Raw genomic sequence first — 22,681 nt, 5'->3', positions numbered from 1 at the left:
CTGAATATGAGAGGGCAGTTCTTTACTGTGAGGATGACAGAGCACTGGAACAGGTTGCCCAGGGAGGTTGTGGAGTCTCCTTCTCTGGAGATACTCAGTGTGCTGAATGCCATCCTGCACAATGCTCTGGGTGATCTTGCTCAGTAGGGGTGTTGGACTAGATGATTTTCAGAGGTCCCTTCCAACCTCATCCACTCTGGATTCTGTGAATCTATGGCCATTTATTTTTCTCTGAATCATCCATTGTGTCTGAGTGCAGGTATGGAGGGAATTTGGAAAGATGATACAGGAACGACACAATCAAGTACTAAGATCTGGACTCTTTTTCCAGTTTTGCTGTACAATACTGGTCAAACAGCTTTTTCTTTTGTGCCATTTCCTTTCTGACTTTCAATTTCTCTGGATAACTGAGATGTTGTTTTCATTTCTTAAGGATGTGAAGCTAATATAGCTTCCCTATTTGTCATTTACGTGTTTTTCAGAACTTTTTAGCCTATGGGCTAAACTTGCTCTCCCCTGCCTGCAAATGATAGTCTCAGAGCCCTAAAACTTTTGTGAAAGTTGGCTGAAGAGAGGAGAAAGAGCCTTAACTGCCCCGCTTAGTGGAATGTTGGGCACTTATATCCAGATGAATAACACTCCTCATAAATGCTGAGATTAATAAGCAAGGGTGTACCAGCAAACCGATAAGCAAGGACAAGCAACAGCTGCCCCTCCCAAAATTGGTGGGGTTATATTATTGACAAGATAAAGGAATGGTAGGAGGAAGGTGTGTGAAGCAAACATATGTCTGTAGAGGGAGAAGGGATGCAAACCTGTAGAAAATCAGGATTTATTAGTTCTGCAGAGCAGGATTTGTGTAATCCCAATAGTCTGGATTGTGGGTGCCATCCCAGGTACTCCTATATATTAACAAGATGGCAAAGGAGGCAGCTTTATCTGAGGATGTGTGAGCAAAACTTCAGGCGGCACCTGTTGTAACTCAGGCGTGGAGTGACCAACCCCTGGCTCCTCCAAGCCGTGTATCAGTCTATCTTTTAATAACATCCCTGAACAGCAAACAAAGAAAAATGCGAAGCTTTCCATAGAATGGTGTAACAGGTGGAAACCTTTCAACTACTTGCATGGCTACAGAGACTGTGGAGAAGCCGCGGCGTGTCTGTGAGGAGGGCACGAAGCAGCACCGAGGTGCCCGCCATCGCGTGCCTCCTCACAGAGCTCCGCCACCGAGCGGGGAGAGCTCGGGTGGGAAGCGATGATGGGGACCCCTCCCGGCCCGGCTCTTCCTCGGGCAGGCCCCGGACGGTGGAGAGGGAACCTCGGGGCCGCCCTGGACTGCGGGAGGCGGCAGCGGCAGGAGGGAAGGGGGCGGCCGGCGCCTCCCCGCGGCTGGGGCCGGGCCGGGCCGAACGCGGAAGCGGGCGGCGGCTGGTGTCGGTGCGCGGCCAGCGGGGCCGGGCGCAGGATGCGAGGAGGAGGAGGAGGAGGAGCAGCGGGAGGAGCGGCAGCAGTCGGAGGAACCGCCGCTGCGGCAGCATGAGCGGGGCCGCGGCGAAGCAGCCCCCCGGAGCGGGGTCCGCGGACAAGGCGGCGGCGGCCACCGGGGACTCGGTGCCGGAGCCGCCGCCGCCGTCGCTGCTGAGCGTGGACGTGACGGGTTTGGTGTCGCAGTTCGCCAGGAGCTTCGTGCTCATCTTCCCCGTCTACGTGCTGGGCTACCTGGGGCTGAGCTTCAGCTGGGTGCTCATCGCCCTGTGCGGGCTCTTCTGGATCCGCAGGCACCGCGGCGGCAAAACCTCCCGCCTGGGCCGGGCTCTCGCCTTCCTGGAGGACGAGGAGGAGGCGGTGCGGCTCAGCGTCTCCTCGGCGGATCTGCCCGCCTGGGTGAGTGCCCAACAACGCCCTTCAGCGCTTGCGAGGGAGTAGCCGAGCCCCGCGGCCGGCCTGGGGCCCGGCACCTCCGTGGTGGCAGCCGCCTCCTCCACCCCGGGCCGCGGGGCACGGGCCCGCTGCAGGCCCGTAGCTGGAAGGGAGAAGGCGAGGAGATGCCGGCCTTGGGGTGCCCGGCCCCGCTCCGCCAGCCTCCCTCGGGACCCGGGACCGTCCCTCCGCCGCGGTGGCCCGGCCCCGCCGCCGCTTCCCGGCCCGTTAGCGCCTGAGGCGGCCGCCCTGCCGTGCCCTGACCGCCGCTGCGGCCCGGGTTTCTCTCGCAGAAATAAACTTTACCTCAGGCTTTGGGTTGCCTCTTTATTATTTTGTATTTTTCCCCCCTCTGATGGCAGTGACGTCCGCTTTTGGGACGTCGCGAGGTCTCTGTGATGCCCTGTGACTGGGGAAAAAGGTTTTCTTTTTTCTTGGAAAGTTGAGAGCAGAGGCTGACAAAATCAGCGTCTTAACGGTTTTACATAAAGTGTTAGTTAATAGGGAATGACAGAAAAATGAGGTGGGATTCTTGGCTGGTTTCAGGGCTGTGAGGGGAGGGCTAAGGTGAGGGCACTCAGGTGGCTGTACTTGAGCATCGCTGTGGTTGGCTTTAAAAGGTTTTCTTCGAAAGTGAGCATTCCTTTGAAAGTTTGAGGCTTTCTAATAAATATTTACAGCTACCGTTTTCAGCTGAAGCTCAGCTTCAGAGCTGACTACTGATTCTTTGTAATTTTTACCTGTGGCGTTAAATTTCTTTAAACACAGCTAACAGCCAGCCACCCAGCTGTGCTCATCAAGGCCTCGGGTGTCCTGTTCTGCTGGGGTAATCCGCTGTGAGGAGCTTGATGCTATCTTAGTCTCCACATCAGAAGTCTTGGGGATTTCTGCTGAATCTTTCCATGTGACTTTGCTGCTGCCTGTGCTCTGCTGCTCAGTGATAGCCATCCACGTCTCTGCAGGGTGCTCTGTGCTGCGGCTGTGCACCAGGCAGGCTTGCAATGTTCAGTATCTAAATTGGGGTCTTCTTGTCATCAAATTATACCTGATGTGACCCATCCCAGCTCTAATGAAGTTATGCGAGTTTCAGACATCCAGAGTGAATATAGGGTATAGGTGTGAAGTGGGAGGCTTCTTACTTCTGTTTTCTTGTCTTTTACCCTAGTTCTTTTTACAAGATCATGGTAAATATTGGAACTGTGTATAAAAGAGATAGGTGGTTTTACTGCTTGAAGCTGAGATGTTAAGTCTTAAATAAACTGGCCAATAGCTCTTACGTTAGCTCTATGATTGCTTTTTTTTTCTTGTTACCATGCAGTCATATAATGGAAATGTTCTGATTTGACGCATTTAAAATAAATTAATTGAACCTGGGTTTGTTGTGGAGGGTTGTGTAAGTAACTATGTGCCAGTAACTAGGCAGTGGATACTCAAGCTGTGTGCTGTGTGTAAACTCTAAATTATAATTAGTTACCTTTGATAAAATGGCAATTAATTCTTGCGTGGAGTTGGCCAAATACCTAAAAATTTAGAAAGGGGCCTCTTGACTTCAATGCATGCTGTGGGTAGAAATTCATAGAGAAAGATGAGTGCCGGCTGAAAGTACCTGCATATCATAGTGCTGTCAGAAAGCAATTGATCAGTATGCAGTGCTTCCCTGAAGGTGTGACCGTCTGATACATCAGTTGGCAGTTGTATTGTAAATCGCTCTTTTCTTTTTTTCCTCCCTCATCATGTTGTTATATCTTAAAGGTCTCATTTCTTTTCCTTCTGTTAACTGTATGCTATATTCTGGAAATATCATGCATCCAAATAAATGTAGATTCCAGATTAAATGCAATCTGGAAAACAGAAATCTGTTGAGGACTGAGGGCCAATGAGAAGTGGTCCTTGATGTCTGCTCTCATAGTCGTTAAGCTTCTAATGACTCTTTTTGCTATCTGTGTAACCTGTCTTGGGCAATGGCTATTCTCTTTCCTTCTGTTTTCTATGTGTTCTCCTAGAGAATCACGAATTTCAATCGTATTTTGAGTAAGAGACACTGGGCAGTGTATGGAGCCTGATATCTCTTACTATTCATTGATTACTGTTTTTTCCAGTTTATCTGGTTCAATGTGAACTCCAAACTAGTGTGTGCTCTTCTGGTTTCTGATCATGGAAATAAAGTTAAAATGCAGCGCTGTCCTACCCAGGTAAGTTAAAATATAGGGATTTTTCTGTTCTTCAGGGACTGCAATTGTGATGTAGTAAACTGTTTTTCAATTAATATTACCTAGCATCCTAAACACTTACTTCCTTTGTGGTATCTTTTTACTATTCTTATTGGAAAAGAATTTCAGGTGAGCAGCAATGTATGTAAAGTGTGATTTTTATTATTTTTTATTTTTATTTTTTTCTCTTACCTGCATGAGGACTGATTACTGCATAAGCCATTTATCTTAAGTATGCAATAATACTTCACTGACTTTCTTAAAAATAAGTAAGTGGTTATTGCAGGAGCAATGTGTTAATATTTGTCCTGTGACTATGCTTAGTTATGATTTGCAAGGAATACTATTGTGCTATCACACTACAGTTAGTAATGTTAATTATTAGTTTCCTAAAAAGATTTAATTTTTCCATAACCAGATGGTTATATGATAAGAATTTTCTGTTCTGTGAAAGGAATGAATTCAACATGAATGTAAGTCATTTGAAATGTAAATACTCTGTTATTTAAAATATTATGCTTAAAGATCACACTCTAGAACACAAGAAGTCTGCAGGAAGCAATTTTTTTCTATGTTCCTTGCACTTTGCATTACTAATACAAGTGGATGGGATCAAGAAATATTTTGTTCACTGTCGTAATAAGATCTGTACTCATAGGCCTGATAATGTGTAGTTATAGCTCTGCTGCGTGTTTGGGAGCTGTCACCGGTTATATGGGGTGGGAGGGAGGAGAGTTGGGCACTTTTCCAAGTCATTTGAATTAGGCAGCAGAATTTACAATGCAAAATGACTGGAGATCAAAATGGTCTTTATTTAAAGTCAGTGTTTCCCCTGTCTTAGCAACGTTTCATACACTATACGTATTTTATGCTGGAATAAATGTAATTAAGATGCAAACATATATAAGGAAGGCAGCAATTAAGAATCCTTACTTTGAATAGAGAAGGTAGGAAACGAGGCCTGAAATTTTAAAGGCAAGGCATCATGTTGCTTTAGATGATGAAATTCCATTACTGTTTTAAAAATAGAAGCGGTGTAACCAATTTACTTCATTCTTTCTCTGAACAACAAAAAACATTACCTAGTTTTTCTGTTTTAGGGGATTTGGGGTTGTTTTATGTTACTTTCATGATGTATTTACAGTTACTGTTAAGCATTATTTTGGATAAGTGAAATTCACTCCTATTTTCTTCAAAGTGTAGATAAAAGGCCATGCTGACTTTTTTTTTTCCCGGATTAATTGTAAATTTGGCCTGGTACCAGGGCCTGTATCTGTGCAGTCTGTCCGCAGTCAGCAGGAGACCAAAATAGGAACAAATCTTAGCAGTTTTAAATAATTGATTCTGAAAACATGTTTGGACATTTTTTTCTTTCTCTTTCCATGTATTATATTATACAGAAACTGAAGTAGTGTACATCTTTGTAGTAAAAGTAGTGTCATTAATATATTAATTACAAATTTATGATAGTATTTTGTGTCCTATAGACTTGAGTTTCTGCTGTAGTTTGGAGTGATTTTTATGGTGGTAGTATTGTTTTTCTCATCTACCTTAAGGTAAAGGAAAAAGCCTGCCCAAACTGAGATAAACGTGTGACTAGTCACCTGTTCAACTAAGCTGACATAAAGAAATTTGATACCCACTCTTCTTGGGAAGTGGTATGAAATTCTCACGCTCAAAATTTTGAATTGCTATACCATTGCTACACCTGTAGAGAAGATACTTGTGTGTACTGTTTCTGGTAGATGCTGATGTACAACTCCAGTAATCCATGAATTACCAGCCCAGGATGAGATGGGTGTTTTTGCAGTCGTTCAGTGAAGTATGGCTTCTGAGGTAATTGCATACTTGTTAGCTGAGTGTTGGATTGAATGTTGAACAAACCCCTAGTGTTTAAAGGATCACAGACTGTCCTGGGTAAAAGTAATATTTGGAACGTGTTTGAGAAGGGATATTGTGATTTGTAACTATGAAATGATTTGTATTTAGTCATGTATATACTCTCTTTATAAAACCCTTCTATGAGCTTCTTGTAAAATACTGCAGTTACGTGGTTAGGGCAATGAAGATTTCAGTATTTACTAATATTAGGAAGGCGGACCCAGTATGTTCATGGAAGAACAGTTAAGCAAGTCTAAGTACAGTCATATCCTGTACTGAGTTGCATCTGCAGAGTACAGCAGATCAAGGTGATGGTGCTCTTATATGTAGTTGATATGACAACTTCTGAGTGCTGTAAAATCAAGCCTGTGAACTGGATCTTAGAGTGATAATTCAGCACAGGAAGCTCCAAAGACTCTGTACCGATGGCTGTTGAGTATGTATTTGATAACCCTGATAAGTAAAAGGACTTCTGCAATGCTGACTTGTTTTTTAATTCCCATAGAACAAAAAGAGCTTTCTCTCAACTTATAACTTCAGTTAACGTTGTTAGCTGTGTGAATTATAGGTGAGTTTTTATGCAGCATACTAAAACGTAAAAAGGAGGATATGAGACAGTTACACATCCTCCTCATCCTTTCTCCAAATGTTAGTTGAGAATGTTAGATTCAATAGAAAACGACTTCCATGTATGTCTCCTTAATGCTAAGCTGCATCTAATCAGTTTAGATGGTAAGTGCTGCAGATGGCCATATCCTGTGGGCTGCCAGCCTGCATCTGGAAAGTATGAAACCGCGTGAGTGAGGATGGAGTAATAACTTGTGAGTACTGAACAGCTGAAGTCTGCATCCTTCTGCCTGATGCATGTTTTTGAAAACTGCCTTCTGTTCTAGATGCCTGATAGTGTATACATACACACACGTGTACTGTGTGGTTTAGTGGTTGTGGGTTTTCTATTCTTTTTTTTGGAAGAAGTTTAATTTGGTTCAGTATTACTTCTTGTACCTCAGAAGGTGACCTGGGTGGCTTTCTAAGCATACACCATAGGTAAGAATGATGGTTCTGGGAATGGAGAACCAGTGAAAAAAAAATAACTTTTATGTTTGACATTGATAATATCTTCTGTTTCTCAAATAAATTTTTCAAATATACTGTAGTAAAACTATGCTGAGCTGACTTCTGTCTCATACTGCTGTCATGTAGTAATGGGGTAAGCATCACTATATGATTCATACAGAAAGATCCTTTTCCAAAGTGTTTATGGTAGAAAACCATGCGATGAGGTGATGTTTATCAACATGATATCAAATTACTGTACAAAAATATTGACCTGAAAACATTAGTATGCTTTTGAACTGCTTTCAGGTACAACAAACAGTCTAACTATCAGTGTATAATGGATATTCTTTTCAATATAACAAATTGATGTTATCCAACAGTTATCAGTGACTTTTGGGACTTCTGTGATGTGCTGTTTGTCTGAGTAACTGAAGATCTGTGCCTTTTATTTTGTTTAAATTTTACTTTCACTTTGGTCTGCCAGTGTTGTTTCCATGCCAGAATAGTCTTTGAATACAGGGGTGGGGCCACCTTGAGCCATATTTGAATAGGTAGGAGTCATAAAGATCTTGTCAGTAAAGACTGAAGCTCTGTGGAGGGGGGGGAAGAAAGGCTAGAGTAACAGTCATCCTTTTCTGCCTCTTCCACAAGCTTCTTCTGGCTTTAGAGAAGAATTTACTGCTTCTTGAGACTGTTGGCACATCACAGTGTGTAGCTGGATATGCATTCTAGATTATACTTTTATTTTTATCTTTTTGCATGTGAGAGCCTGCTGGAAAATAGGAAGATGAATCAAGGTTATTATCAAAACATTTTCATAGTAGTTTACAGTAATGACAGCCTGCTGTAGAAATTTTAAGCATTCAAAACAATTATTTGGTGTCCCGTTCTTGTATTTTAAAATGAAAGAACAGGTAGCATTTTGTTTGAAGTAAGGTAAAAATCTTTGTCTTAAATAATTCAATTTATATTGCAGTTTATTTCCCATTTATCCAACCGTCGCTAATTATAGTATAGAGAAACTTTTCTAATTGCTGAAATTGCCTCGAGTGTAAGTTTTTGGAGCTTTGCAGCAATTTCTTGCTGACCATATGCCCGAATATGAGGTATGGGTTTATGGAAGCTGTTTTTAAAATGTATTTTGAAAGAATGCTTTCAAAAATATTTTTAAATATCCCCTGTAGTGTCTGAAAGATGGTTTGGTAGAGCTTTATGCAGTGTATCAGATTCTGAAAGCAATGGTTAATGATTATAAATTGACCTATGTCACTGATTTGGTGTGTTTCAGCATGTAAATACAAAGGAATCAAAAAAAAGAGTATGGTCCTTCTGGAAGCATTACATAAACAAGAGATTTGTATTAGACACTAATAATGTAGGTAGAGAATTGTTCTGAACATTTTCAGCCCATGAAGTCTCATCTTTCCCATTGTTCTCCTTATTCTCAGAAAATATAAATTAAATAGGATACTGTTCTTTCCTATGGGAGATGGGAATGTTCACCCCACCAGCCAAACTTAAATCCTTGTCTTTGGATGGTGTGTGTGAGTACTTAATGAACATAAAATATGAGGTACTCAAGTGTGAGTAAGAACAGTGGGAAAGAGTATTTTGGTAAGAAAGAGGTGTGTCTTGTTTTTAAACAATTGTTTGAAATAAGTAGGTTATGAAACTGAACTGCTTAGAGGTCTAACATTTTATCATTTGTATGATGTTTGGAATTTTATGGCACTTTGATATTTGTGGTTAAGATTTCTATCAGTTGAATAAGGGAAGTATTCTTTAAAGTGAAGAAAGGAGGGGAAGATGGGGAAGAATCAAATCAAGAATTTTCTAAAAGTGGCCAACTCTGCAGTGATGGAAGCTGGTTGCCACCGTGGTGTGTTTGACAGTGTATGTGGTTCTCCGGGATGGCTTGAACTGACCCAGGACCCTTTTCAGTCCCCTCTGCCATACACTAAATGCTTTCCTCATTTTGCAGCAAAAGACAAGAGGATCTGGACAGCAGTTGCTTTTCTTATGCAGTCTTAATGCCTTTTCTGAGGAAGTTTTGACTTCTCACTGGATGGGAGTGAAGTTCTGTTGTGGCTAGCAGGGAAGGGCAAGCAGTATAACCGAAGATGTGTGTGATGTTCTGTTTTAGAAAAATAAGGATGCAATTTAATTTTTTCTTTCTGTTATTTCCCAACTTTTCTGTGTTCTGATTACATGAATGTCATTTCTTTTACTGTGCTTTTAATGTAAATTTTGTGACTAAAATGACCATCAAATCACAAAATGGATCATTGTCATGCCTGGATAGTGGGGCTGTCCAAACTTGCCCCATGAGCTAATGAAGTAACCGGTAGCACTAATGGATTTCCTCTCCATTGACTTCAATTAGTCCAGATTAAACTTGCTTTGTAAGGAAGTTTCATTTTGAAGGTGAGGTTCAAAAACAGAATCTTAGAATCACAGAATAGTTTGGGCTCGAAGGGACCTTACAGATCACCCAGTTCCAACTCCCTGCCATGGGCAGGGACACTTCCCACCAGGTCAGGTTGCCCAAAGCCCACTGTGTCCTTTACTGTTTTTGAGGGCCTGTGTTCAGCATGTATGTCTTGTTAAATCCATTCCATTTGCCTCATCTCAAGATACTTTGCATTGATCTCTTTCTTGTTTTCAGGTGAGCTGTGTCCTGTCTCTTCCTGAGTCCCACTGGGGTGTTGTTTTAGGAGGGGAGATGCTCCTCAGCCTTCCTGCAGCGCCATTTGATCCCCATGTTCAGCCCCATTCTAGTCTTTATTCCCACATACCTTCTACCAAGCTCCATGTACCAGTCTTTGTTGGACTTGCAGAGCTCTTATTTTCTTTGCAGTTTAATGAGTGCAGTCTTCTGACAGTTCTGTTCCATTTATGTGCTTCCTGTGATCTTCTTAAAAGAAGAAAGTGAGAATTTCCAAGCTTCTTGCCATTAACATTTTATATACATTCTTATGAATAAGGAACCAGCATCATGAAGTTTTATTTGTAAGCAAAGTCCTGCTTTCCTCTGTGTTTCAGTAAGCTTACTGCAGAGAAAATCAGGGAGGCCAGTAGTTAAAAATAACAATTCTACAGTTTCCAAACAAAGTAAAAGTGCACTCCTGCCAAAATGTCTGTTCTATACCCAGGTGTGTTTCCCCCTGCCTTCCTGTGCCAGCATTAGCACTTACCTGGCCAGTTAATCACAGGTTTTGTCAGGCTGGATGGGGCTTTGAGCAGCCTGGGCTGGTGGGAGATGTCCATGCCCATGGCAGGGGGGTGGAACTGGATGGGCTTTAAGGTCCCTTCCAACCCAGACCATCCCCTGATTCTATGACCTGTTCCTCGAGTTAGCTTACTATGCAGCCACACGTGTGTTGGCGCCTACAGAAAGGAGGCTAGGGAAGCCAGTTTTGATGTGAAATGAAACAGAGCCTTTCGTGAGAGGACCCTCTTAGCAGGGAGTGGCAAATAACACTGCTGAGATACCTTTGATGGGAAGCACAATGTGAACCTGAGCAGTTTGTAATGTCAAGCTGCACATCCAGCTTCTCTGATAACATTGAAACAGGCCTGTTAACATACCTAATTATCAAACACATAAACCATAAGTACTTTGAGCCAACTTCAAAGCCAGCCCTGTTTTTAGTGGGTGGTTGGATCAGATGAGCTCCAGAGGTCCTTTCCAACGTGTTATTCTCTGATTGTTTTTGTTTTAAGCTATCATTTAATTAGCTTTCAGTCTCCAGCTGTGGCTTACAACTAGTAAGAAGCCTTTTCTGCATAAAACACCAGTATTTACTTAACTATTAAGTGTACCAGCAAGAAAAGTAGATGATGGCTATCTTTAGAGAGAGATTCTGTGGGAGGTAGTGAGACTTTTGAAGTCATTCAGATGCCTGTCAGCTAAATAGCTAGTATTAAGGCTCTGTGCAGCAAATTGCTAAAACACAGCCTTTTTCCAATGGAACTCCAGTTATATAAATAACCTTTCAGAGAAGAGCGTTCCTGCGTGAGTCACTGCACCAAGTTTTGTCTGATACACCCTGATGTGACTACAAGACTCTCGTCAGCACTTGGAAACCCGAAGCAGGGCTAACGGTTTTCAGACGAAGCAGCCTAGGATTCTGCCTCAGGAAGTTGTTACTAGAAATACGAAACTAGATTTACTTGGCTGAAAATAGCCGTCACATGAGGGACGGGCATTACATTGTCATTTGGCTGTCCTTATCATATAGCAGCCTGGGTCAAGTTTACATTAGGTCAAAAGCCAGCTCTTTCCCCTAAGAGGTTTGTGTTTGTGACTTAAATTGCACACCTTTTTATGTCTGTTTTAATGAAGACTTGAACTGTACAGACAGTTCAGTACAGACTCTCACCCTGTTGCTTTCATAACCTTTGTTTGCATTCCTTCAGATAGATACTGGCTCATGTGAATTATCCCAAGTGACTGGAATAGTTTCTTTGGGGCAGGTTTGGAAGATTAATGTGAAATTTGAAATGTATTCCCAACCTGCTGTCTGTCAGTATCCCATCACTGTCTGCTTTAAAGGGCAGGTAGGAGGAAAGCAGGTGAATCTGCATGGAAGTGCAGTGTCTCTCTGCTTCATTTGAAAAATAACCATGGGATATGCCAATGTGTGAAGGTGCCCATAAATCTTGAAGTGTTCTGGTTTGAATTAACCCTGCAGTATTACCATCCATACTTCTGTTCTTAATAGTTGTACGTGTTCAGTTTGAAATAGCTTACTGGGAAAAAATGGCTTGTGGGAAGGAAGAAAACTTCTACTCAGGTAGAGCTCAGCAGCTGAGGAAGCTCTTAGTTTGGTATTTATGCTCTATTACTTCTTTGTAATATGTGGTTCTTGAAACGTTATTTCAGCTCCACGTACCTTGCTATAAAACAGAATGTGTGCTTTCCCTGGATGCCATTCTTCACACAGCATACTCTGCAGGCTGCTAAGCTTTGAAATCCAACAATGAGTAAGTTTACAACTTTACATCCAAAATCTTGACAAGAACTCGTGTGGCATTCCTCTGCAGGGAAGTTTTACGAGACAGGCTCTGAGGTGTTTGTGCAGCCTTACAGAGCGAGCCCTCGGGGCTTGTTGGTAGTTAGCACGTTTCACCCGTTTGCATGTTTCCAAGCAGACCGCTGTTACTGCAGTGAATACATATTTCATTTGAAGAAACACCTTTTAATTTCTTTCCTTTCCCTCCACCCAGCATATTGATTGATCTGGTTGTTGAAGTAGGATGCTAACCGCTTTTGTATACGTGGCTAGGAAGTTGTCTTAGCCTAGTAATCAGGTTTATGGTGCTGACTAACTATATATATTTTAAACTACTGTGTTCCTCACCCAATTACTTTCCTCCTAAAATACTTGGAACTGGAAAGAGAACACTCTTCCACCCACCCACCCTCTGCCAGTTAAATGTCAAATAGCAGCCAGGAAATAAGGGAATTTTTCCATGCGGTAGGGAGGGGGAGGTCAACGTTCTGTTTTTTGAGTTGTATGTGCTACAAGAATATCTGATAGCAATAAAGAAGGTGATTGTTTAGGTATGGCTGATAAATTAGATTAAAATGCAGTTGTTTCGCTATTTGCTCATGGTAGTCTTCATTTCGGTTTATCTTTTAGGGAAAATATTTGAGCTTTGGAATGTGTCTTTTTTCCCCCTCCTCTTTGTAGGGTGTGTTAGGTATGAGCACTGTGGTGATGTGAACGTGCTTCAGTTGTCCGTGCTCCTTTGATAACATCACTTTTCTTACTTCTGTCTTGTTCGTTTAAGTCTTTATTATGATAATTAACTCTCTGCTAGATTTGGCTACGTATAAAGCATTTTAAAGAGCTGTGCATAGTAAGTGTTTGCGTTATTTTTGGTCTTACATAGACGTATGGTAATTGAAAACTTCTGCCAACAGTTGTGTTTTTCAAGTTCCTTTGTGTTAGGTTGAACTTGTCTGTGATTTTTTTTCCATTACATGCCCTACCTTTTACGAGTTCTCCAAAGTGTATTTGTGAATAACAAAATGTTACCAAGCTGTTCACTTGGTTACTTTGATGTACCGAAAACCTCCCTAATGAATTATTTTTCCTTTCTGGTTCGTTAGAGCAATCCATAGAACCATGGATTTGCTTTGGAAAATAGTGTTTTGTTTGTTTGCTTGTTTACAAATCACTTTCTCATATAAAAATAAAAACCTTAATTAACAAACTTAATTTTACTGTATGAGATATGAAAAACTAGAAAAATGTTATTTTAAAGCAGGGATTCGGGAATTCCCTTCCAGCACATGCGTGTTGTTTTTAGTTTACCTGCTTCCTATGTACTGAGCTTTCTGGTTTTCTGGTGCTGCTGGAAGGGAAGTCTGCTGTACTAGTAACACCACAACAATGCTTCTGACGAAGCTGTCACTGAAGTGGAGATACCTGAAAGTAGGTATCTGTGTTTTTTTTTTTTTTTATTCCCATTTCTTCCTAGGGCTCTTTATGTTAAGTCTGGGGAGAGCCTGCATAGCATCGTTCTGGATGTTATGCTGAACTAGGGAGGGATTGTTGTGGGCAGTGAGTGCATATAGGACCTGCTGGACAATTTTTAAAGATATTTAAGCATTTACCCAGGAAATGGGTAATAGGAAACCTATTATGGGATACCAGAGGGCAGCGTGTGTTAGTTCTCGATGAAGACATCCAGACTTTCATCTTCATTTCAAGTGAATCTGGTATTTGGGATGTAGAATATCTGGCAGCTTTTTTCTTCTGGTGAGAAGTGGAGGCATTTCTGCTTGAAGTGAAGCTCTCCTGAAGGGGTGGAAATGGTGGTAGCTGTTCCTTGAAGTTGCTTTAAAGCACTTATCCTTGACTGTAATAATGATTCCCATCTGCGTCCTCACAGTGCAAACAAGAAAACTGTAGAACATCATTTCAACTTTGACTCCTTGAAAAGCAATAGAAATGTATTCACTTGCCAGAGAGAGATTATTTCTTGTTCCTAAAATTAATGAGTTTTAAGCTCTTGACAAATCACTTTGGAATTTATTCTATGAAGTTCTAATTCTTGATTCCAATGGAGAACATGAGCTCTGAGATTAGATGTAACCCGGGAGAAGTTAGAAGGCTGCTTACTTCACTTGAGGCTTGCGTTGCTTGAGGCAATGATTTTTCTTTTTTGTCAGGCTGTCGTTTTGTGGGTTTTGCTGTTCCAGTCTCTTCCAACGGTCGCAGTGATGAAATCCAGCTCCACTTTCTGCTGCTGTGCTTGTTTGCATTCCTGTCTGTCCTACTATAGTGAATGCAATGTCTAAGTAAGACACTTATGCTGCAGTGTCCCACTGAGTAAGAGAAAGGGAAAAAAATCTTTGATTTGGGGTAGCTCAGATCAGTTATTGACATAGGATTTCACGTCACTATTTTAACAGAAAGTAACTTTATTGAGCTTCTGAGGACAAAAAAGAACACTGAGAATGAGACATTGAAATACATATCTCAAAGATGGTGTTATTTTTTTCCACTGTACTTTACAAGTCACTTGATTGAGGACTTCTACATAGGCAAACAAATCTTAACAATGTAGTTAAGAGAAAAAATCAACTTAGCTGAAACAAAAATTATATATAGGTGAATGGTAAGCTGGCTGACTATGTCCTAACATATTTTCAGATACATTGACCAGAGTCTGGGCTGTATTAGATGCAACAAATCATACCTGGCAACTGGAATGGTGCATTTTGATTGAACATCCCTTTTACAGTTATATGAAATAAAATATTTGCTTTTTATTTTTTGTCAGAGGCTACTTGGAAAATATCAAATTCTTCAAAATAACTTTTTCAAGCTGAAATGATGTAGCTGTAAATTAGCTACTATTTATGCAGATATCTGAAAGTAACTGTGGTATTTCACTCAGGGGGTTTGATGCTGTTTTAACTGTCATCGCTGCATTCTAAATTCAAGTGATATCTTGTGCAAGAAAGCCATTACATTAAGATTAAGAGCGGGATACAGCCCAGAGAAAATATCTATTAATCGTGCTGGGCTGGGATTCAGGTCTTAAACAACAGAACAAGCAGTAAAAGCTGTAAAAAAAATAAGTTGCCAATTAGTACAAATAATGACATTTGCTATTGCAAACTGAAATGTAGACTCATCCTGCCGAATTTGGGCACCTCATTCGAGAGGTGCAATCCTTTTTCTGCCATCTGTCTTCAGTCAGTGGGAAGGAGTGAGCTGAATTTTTTGCACAAGGTCCCTTTTCTCTGTATAATGAAAATCTCTGTATAATGAGCATGTAGAGTAATGAGGTCAAAACTCCATTGTTACTTTTTACCTGCCTAAAATTAACAAAGAATGCTGTGGGCCACAGCTGTTAGATTTTAATTAAGGTATAAAGTAAATATTCTACAACAGAACTTATGTTAAAAAAAAAAAAAAAAGATTAGTATGGTACAGCAGCCTCTATTGTAAGTCTGCTGAGAGTTTAGGAGATAAGAGTGGCTGGGCTGCAGATACTACTCCCTGCACGTGCACAAACATAGCCTCCATCAAGAAAAGTCCAGATTAAAGAATGTTCTGCTTAGGGGCAATCCAATTAAGCGCCGTAGTTATTCTGTCATTGTTGTGTGCCCGATTCCCTGAAGCTAGATTTTAGGGAACTGATGGACTAGGTGGTTGATTCTTGTCAGCTCAGACTGTTGTCTTCAACTGATATAAACTTATTCCCACTAATAGAACTGATACTCATTTTGGTTTTAGGCATAAGACATTTGGTTTCCATTCAGAACTAGAATTTGCTTAACTGAAGTTTAGAAGTCAGGCAGTATTCATTTGAGATTTTCTTTATGATCAATACAGGCATCTCCAGAGGACTCTATTTGCCCCTGGGGGAAGTGTTTCAAGGTGCCAGGCGTGTATCTCCAGAGGTCCTTCTTCTGTCTGTTAATGAAAAAGCAGGTGTAGGTTGACTAGATCACTGTTGGACATGTAGAAGATAGGAATTTTAAAAATCGGTGCAGAATAAATCATCCTAATGATCACCAATATTTGAATCTTTAAAAATGGAAACCTTTGAAACTGCTGTGAAACTGTACATAGGAGAAAAGTTGCCGAGAGGTAAAAGGAGTCTTCCTGGTGCGGAGCTGCAACCAGATCTAGTGGGCACGATCTGATTACCCCATTGCAGCTGTACAGTGTGCAAACATCCAAGGTGGAACCACAGATAAAATCAAAATGCAGAAATGGAGAGCTTAAGTGTCAGTTAGAAGTGACTCATTCCTTAAAAATCCCATTGTGTGCTTTGTGTTATGATTCAATTGCAGGCAGCGTGCTTACAAAGTGACTTACTGCTGCTGTCACTAAGTAAAGCAGTAGTAGTTTATGTTCACCATTTTTACTGCCAAATTGCAAAGTGGAATATAGACGGTTTATAGTGGTAGAGCTTAGGATAAAGAATGTTGAAGAGATCCCCAAATGCTTGGGTTATCTGCAGCATTGATGATAATCAGCAATATGAGGGAAGAGATAACAGCCCTGCACTGCATTCCTATAAGGAAAAACTTAGCCAACTTTTTTTTCCCTCCCCTCTGTTGCTCCCTCTCCCTCCTGTCTGAACACCCACCAATTCCAGCGGTCTAATGCTCGAACATCCCCTCTCTGTGCCCAAGACAATGCTAAATCTTAGTCACTCCCCTGCTTGCCGCCCAGGGTTTGTTTGGAGGGCAGGAACTGCCCTTACAACAGGGCTGGTTACCTGGTGTGTACCCGCAGATGTAAGCACTTGCTGCGCAGGAGCCATGGCTGTGTGTACAGAAACAACTTTCTGTGGTTCACGTCACTGCTCATGCTTGATTGGGCTTGGTACCTGGAAGTTAACCAGTGTTATTCTTGAAAATCTTGGCTATATACTCGAGAGGGCAGTTATTTCCCAGTTTAAAGTTCCACTGAAGGGCTGGTTTTGTAACTGCTTCAGTAAAACTACAGTATGTTCTCTCCAGAAATCGACATCTCCCTCTCTAAATACATGCAAATAAAATAAGCATCGTGAATTTATATTAAAACTGGAGAAATGAAAATGAAGTATCCTTCAAGAAATACATTGCCAAATGGTAAACTTCCTGAGCAGGGGGAGGCAGATTCTTTAGTTTTTGGTTTTTGTATTTCTTTTGTTTTTTAGTATTGCTTTAAAAATAGCCAGGCTTAGAAAGAACACTTGTGTTATTATTATTATTAGAGTTTTATGATTACTTTATTTCCCTGTTTTTATGATGGAAGAATTCATAACAGAGGCTGAAGAATGTTTTGGCAGAGCATGTTGCAAGACAACTGTTTTGAAAGATGGCATTGCTGCTGGTTTGCAGCCATGAGAGAGAGCATCTGTGTCCACGGGAAGCTGGAATCTCAGGGGATGTTATCTGGAACCAGGGCCCGCAGGAATTTAGTAGGGTGAAGCATTGCCAGCTGACGACTGGGCTTTTTACTTTATTTAGTCATTTGTATTTTTGTTTTCTACTGATACCTTAAAAGATGTCATCTCCTTGAAATCTACTTGCAAATTTTTTTTTTTTTAAAGTTAAATGTTGATTTTTAAACTCCATATTTCCTACCCATGGCAATATTTTGTTCTCCTTGGTTTTGTTGTCTTGTAAAGACTTGCAGGGAAGGTCAAGTGACTGGAGAAATGCTGCTGTGTACACAGGTCAAAGGATCAACAGGACGTTCAAATATCTGGGAGAGTTTTAACTATAATATTGCAAGACTCTGTAGTGCCTTGGAGAAAAGGTACTGCAGCACATTGATGTCCATGTACTGGAAGAGCTTGGTCAGCCTTTTGGTAAGGGACAGACTGAAAGCAAGCTTTGCCCTCCTGCTTATTCTGTGTGTGGTCTAGAACAGCATCCCTTAGAAGGCTTAAACCGTGTTTATTTCAAATTTTACTTTTTTCAGTGAAAAATTAATCAGTGTCAAAGTTAACAAAGTTAAGTCTCAGTGCTGGCTGTCAGTCTGTTTCTATTTCTAATTTATTATTTGTCATAGACACAGTTTCCATTCCATGGCCAAACTGCCCATGCCTTATTCCCACCTGCAGAAGGATTCTTCCTGCAGTAGTTTCTGCAGTGTGCAATTTGTGGAATTCCTAGAATTTGTACAAGTTTGGCAGCTTACTTCATTTGGGCCAAGATCTTACGTATTTTCCCAATGCCACAATAATAAAATTTAGTTGCATTTAGATCTGAAAACCCTACTGCTTCTGACCTTCCTACAATATCTTTCTGTTGGAGGCTGTGTGACTGACTATGGGTCTTGTGGCAGATTTGCATCTTGGTGGGTGTAAACGTGCAGATGCCACATGCACCAGTTCAATGCGCTAAACCAGCGTGCTGCTTTTCAACAGTGGATGTGTTTTTTTCAGTGGTTTCTCTTCCTTCTGCAGGTATGACTTAAGCATGCTCGCTGTGCTTGCTATAAAATGGCTTCTTGACTAAGAAGTGCTGACCTCTGTCATGGGATGTTTCTGCCAGGTGAAAGGCTATTGAAATGGACCCAGGATTGGGATGAAGACAGGAATTGCAAGCCGTAGGCACGGACTGAAAGCATGCTCATAAAACCTCCTCGGTATATAATGAAAGTAACTTTTTCTACTTCAAAACCAAAGGACATTCCTGCAGAAGCTTGGTGGGGTTTTGAAGTGTGTTGAACATTATCTTCTGTCATTTGATGAAGTTGTTTTTTTCCCCTCCAAAGCACCTCTTGTTGATAACACCTAGAGCCAAAACAGTAAGGCTGGTGTATGAGGATAACAGTTAATTTCATTGGGTGGCAGGCTGGGTTCTGGCTCCACCATGCAGCTCACACACATGATGTCACACACCTGAGCTCAGAAACTTGGTCTGGCAGGGAATGCTTCAGTCTTTCCTTAGCAACTCAAGCTACCCAAACCACACCGAGGCTGTTGTTCCTGCTCTGTGCTGAGCAATGGCAGCAAACACCATGGTGTTGGGGTGGGGTTTATAACCAGAAATAGCACAGTGATGCCTGCAATTGCACTGAGTTGGAATTCAATGGTCAGCGCGTCTTCCAGTTGCGTATTTCATTGGTTTCCTGTTTTCAGCACGGTCCTGCCACGAGGGTTACTCAGCCCCGGCAGAATCTGTGAGTATATTCAGGGAGGGATAACATCATAGTGCTGCTTTTGTGCTTTTCCCTTGAACATCAGTTGTGGCTGTGGGGTGAGCTGGGCCTTTGATCTCACCTAGCGCAGGAGTCCTTACGTTAAGTGCTGCCAGGGAAGTGTGGGATGTGTTTTGGGTGTCTTTTTCTAAGAAATAACAGCGTGTTGTGTGTTGTGCTGAAATACACTCTGCTGGGGTGGGAGGATGGGGACACGACACAAAATAGGGAGAACTGATGTCAGAAATCGTAGTGCATCCGCTTTTAGGTAATCTGATATGAAAACTGAGCTTTCTGTAAGAAGCAGTACAGAAATATGCAAATAACACTTCCTGTCTGTGACTTTCTAAAGAAATTTGCTTGGACTTCCGAAAGTTTTAGAACCTGTTCAGGCAAGCTTTTTGCACTTTCTGGATCAAATGGTAGTGTTACCAGTGAGCGTGTTGTAACTGATTTGTGGAGTGGGTGGTGTACTTAAAGCAGTGAAGAAAAGGAATGAACACGGACAGCAAAGAGCCCACTAAGTTTCAGAGGGCTCTGGTGGGTGGCTGACGAAGTGCTTGAACCGAAGAACAAGAAAGCTACACGTGTAAGCTGGTAATGCCACGCCTGGTGCTGTCAAGTTATCTCAGGTTTTCCTCCCCACCAATTTTTATTGCTATGTTTGTTAACTGAGATGCAACTAACGTGTTCACATCATTAGGAAGTTCTTCTTTCTGTCACAGCATAGCTTTAGATTTTCGGACAGAGTTTATCACAAAGTATTTGCAGGTTCAACAAAGCGGCCACACGTTGTCCGTCCATAAGCCTTACGCTTTATGGATTTTATATAGTAAGTTTGTAGTGGTGCAGGTAGAAATGATACAGGGGGATTTCCAACTCTCCATTATACTTTGAATGACTTTTATGTTAAAAAGATGCTTTAAAATGAAGAATAAACTGGCTAGATGTACTGGATGAAGTGCAGGATGTAGGATGTTGCACACTTTTGCTTCTCTTATGAGTCAGTCAAAACATGAGTGTGCATATATACTTTTTTTTTTCTAGTTTAAAAACTGCATGATGAGCATATTCTATAGACTTGTTTGACTTCTCAAGATGCAGGATAACCCAGCTTGAATTTGCATGCTCTGATACTCTGTTTTAGCTTGAATACTACACAAAAAAAAAATTGGAAGTTCTCCCTTTTGATTATTTGTTTTTTTGCAAACACAAGTTTGCAGTTCGCTCATCCCCAAACCAGTAACATTGAAGTGGTCGGTATTTGTCTGAGTTCACTTAGATCTGTGTTGAATGTGTTGTGAATTATAGTTTTTTTTTGTTTTAAGTTTCATGCCAAGATGTGCACATTGAGTCAAGAAGATAATTGTACTCTTCAGTAATTAGCTGCTGGTAAGCCAGTTAAAAACAGGAAAGGAAATTGGCTTTCCCTGCTAAGGAGGGCAGTGAGTCTTGCAGAAGATGGTCAGTACTTCTTGAACACTTTTGTCTTTTCTGAATGTTGATGTCCATATTAATCTGCACAGAAGGCCTGCACGGTCTCATTAGAGACCAGCTGTATAATTTACCAAGTGTTAATGGGTAAGTTCTCCCTTGTGAAGGAACCTTAAGTGTAATGAGTCAGAGCTCCTGACTGCAGGGGTTAGTTAGGAAAGTGGGTGGTGTGTCAGTGAAGTAAGACAAAATTTTCACTGCTTTAGTCTGTTAGGAGTGGTTAGCAATTTGGTGCAGAGCCCAGCGCTTCTTTTCGTAGCTGCAGACAACTCAAAGGACATTAAGTTGTGCTGCCACACTGGTTGTATAAGTCAGTTTGAAAGCTAATATTTAACAATCCAGAGAGGAAAATTTTTCTTCTGTTGATCATCAAGGCAGCAAAACATTCTGGTATGCAGCAGGATCCTTGGGAACATGTCTGGATTCCCAATGGAATTGAAAAGGCATTTGTCATGTAGGCTTAGAAGTACAAAGGATGTTTCTGAAATGTGACAAATTGAAAAGAAGGTGTTAATACCTTTATAAAACTTACAAAGCCTGAAAGCTAAAATTTTAAGATAATTAAGCTTGCTAGGGAAAGGAGGAAGAAGAATGAAATGACAGTTGAGTATAACAGGATAAAGTAGACAAAGTGTCAAGATGTAGTACTGAGCAGCACTTCAGGTAGCAAAATTCAGCAAGAGCCCTTACAGCTGCTGTTTATGCTACACCTTTCGCAGTCTCACCATTTACAACCTGGGACTCTGCTGCCAGCAGTGATTGCAAAGCTCGTGGGAATCCGGAGACGTGCTAACGGGAGCTGTCATGAAATGCCCTGCCCTGTAACTACTGCTTACACTAGATGTCTGTAACCTGGTGTGACAACAAGGCTTGCAGTGTAAATGCTTGGTTGTTTTGTTCGTGTGGAGGGTCGTGCTGCTCAGTTCTTTATTTAACTCTGCTTGTCCTGGACTGTCATTGGACATTGGCATTTAAAATATAACTTAGTGCAGTGAATGCTCCACGCAGGTGAGATGGGCAAAGGGCACTGTGCTGTCCTTCTGACCACTTAAGCAGTGAAGGTCACAGCACAGCTGTAAATGTGGCTAGGAAGTGATCAAAATGGCAAACCCAACAGCTGGTGTCACCTCTCATTATTAAGTGCTCAACATTGTTTTTGTTCCAACTGGTAGTTTCCAAGAACAGTAAATGTTTTGTTTCAACCAGTAGATGATGGGTGCCTTGAACTGTTCTTGTTATGAATCTCCCGCTCCCCCTAAGCCTGGGGATTGATTTTGGTGAGTTCTTGTTTTTGATGGCTTCTGACTAATGGGTATGAACAGGTGTAATGGTCTGCCAGGCAGTGGCCAGGTGTCAGGGGGGTGAACACATGGGGTTAGTTAGGTCTCTGTGCATACTGCACCTAACCAGGTTTCTAATCCATGCTTTGCTACTGTGTCCAGTGATTTCCTAAGCACTTTTAAATTGAAATCCCTTTACATGAAGTATAATGGAATTTTTGTTATTATATTAGATTTTTAAAATGAAAATAAAAAGCCTAGCCATCTAACTATGAGAAGTATAACTTAATTTTCCCAATCTGTTTTTATTCTGATGCTTTTGTTTGTTTGGCTGGTTTTTGGCCTTCCTGGCTGAAAAACTGATCACTGCAAACTTAGGGTCCTTTTCCAGTTGAAAGCAGAGGATCCTTTTCCAGCTCAAAGTAGAAGAGAAATTTGAATACAGTGATAGTGAAAAACGTTACAAGATCCTCTTAAACTACAGTGGGGATGAAGCAGTTTGCTAGCCGACTTCACCTCGATATTGAAGCCTGGTAAGCGGTACTATGTGCTGGCACTTGAAGATGCTTCTGAAATGAGGCTGCACTAGATCAGTCAGTGCTGGAGGACTGATGGCTCAAAGCTTTCTATTTATAAAGAGGTGCACTGCAACTGGGGATGGAACAGG

General features: G+C 41.5%; 1 protein-coding gene across 4 annotated transcripts in view; it reads left to right on the top strand.

The window, feature by feature from the left end:
* The first annotated feature begins 1,254 nt into the window (after window positions 1-1,254).
* The window catches only part of ESYT2 (extended synaptotagmin 2), an 82,752-nt gene continuing 61,325 nt past the window's right edge, over window positions 1,255-22,681 (top strand). Inside the window, exon 1 of one of the 4 annotated variants that reach the window (XM_035316898.1) lies at window positions 1,255-1,884. In XM_035316898.1, the coding sequence (XP_035172789.1) occupies window positions 1,537-1,884 (348 nt within the window). In that variant the 5' untranslated portion in view covers window positions 1,255-1,536. The remainder of the gene's footprint in view (window positions 1,885-22,681) is intronic. The other 3 variants (XM_035316899.1, XM_035316900.1, XM_035316901.1) reach the window with 3 other exon arrangements.

Source organism: Oxyura jamaicensis, chromosome 2 (assembly GCF_011077185.1).
Source record: "Oxyura jamaicensis isolate SHBP4307 breed ruddy duck chromosome 2, BPBGC_Ojam_1.0, whole genome shotgun sequence".
NCBI classification, from domain to species: domain Eukaryota; kingdom Metazoa; phylum Chordata; class Aves; order Anseriformes; family Anatidae; genus Oxyura; species Oxyura jamaicensis.
This window is presented reverse-complemented; position numbering and strand designations above follow the sequence as displayed.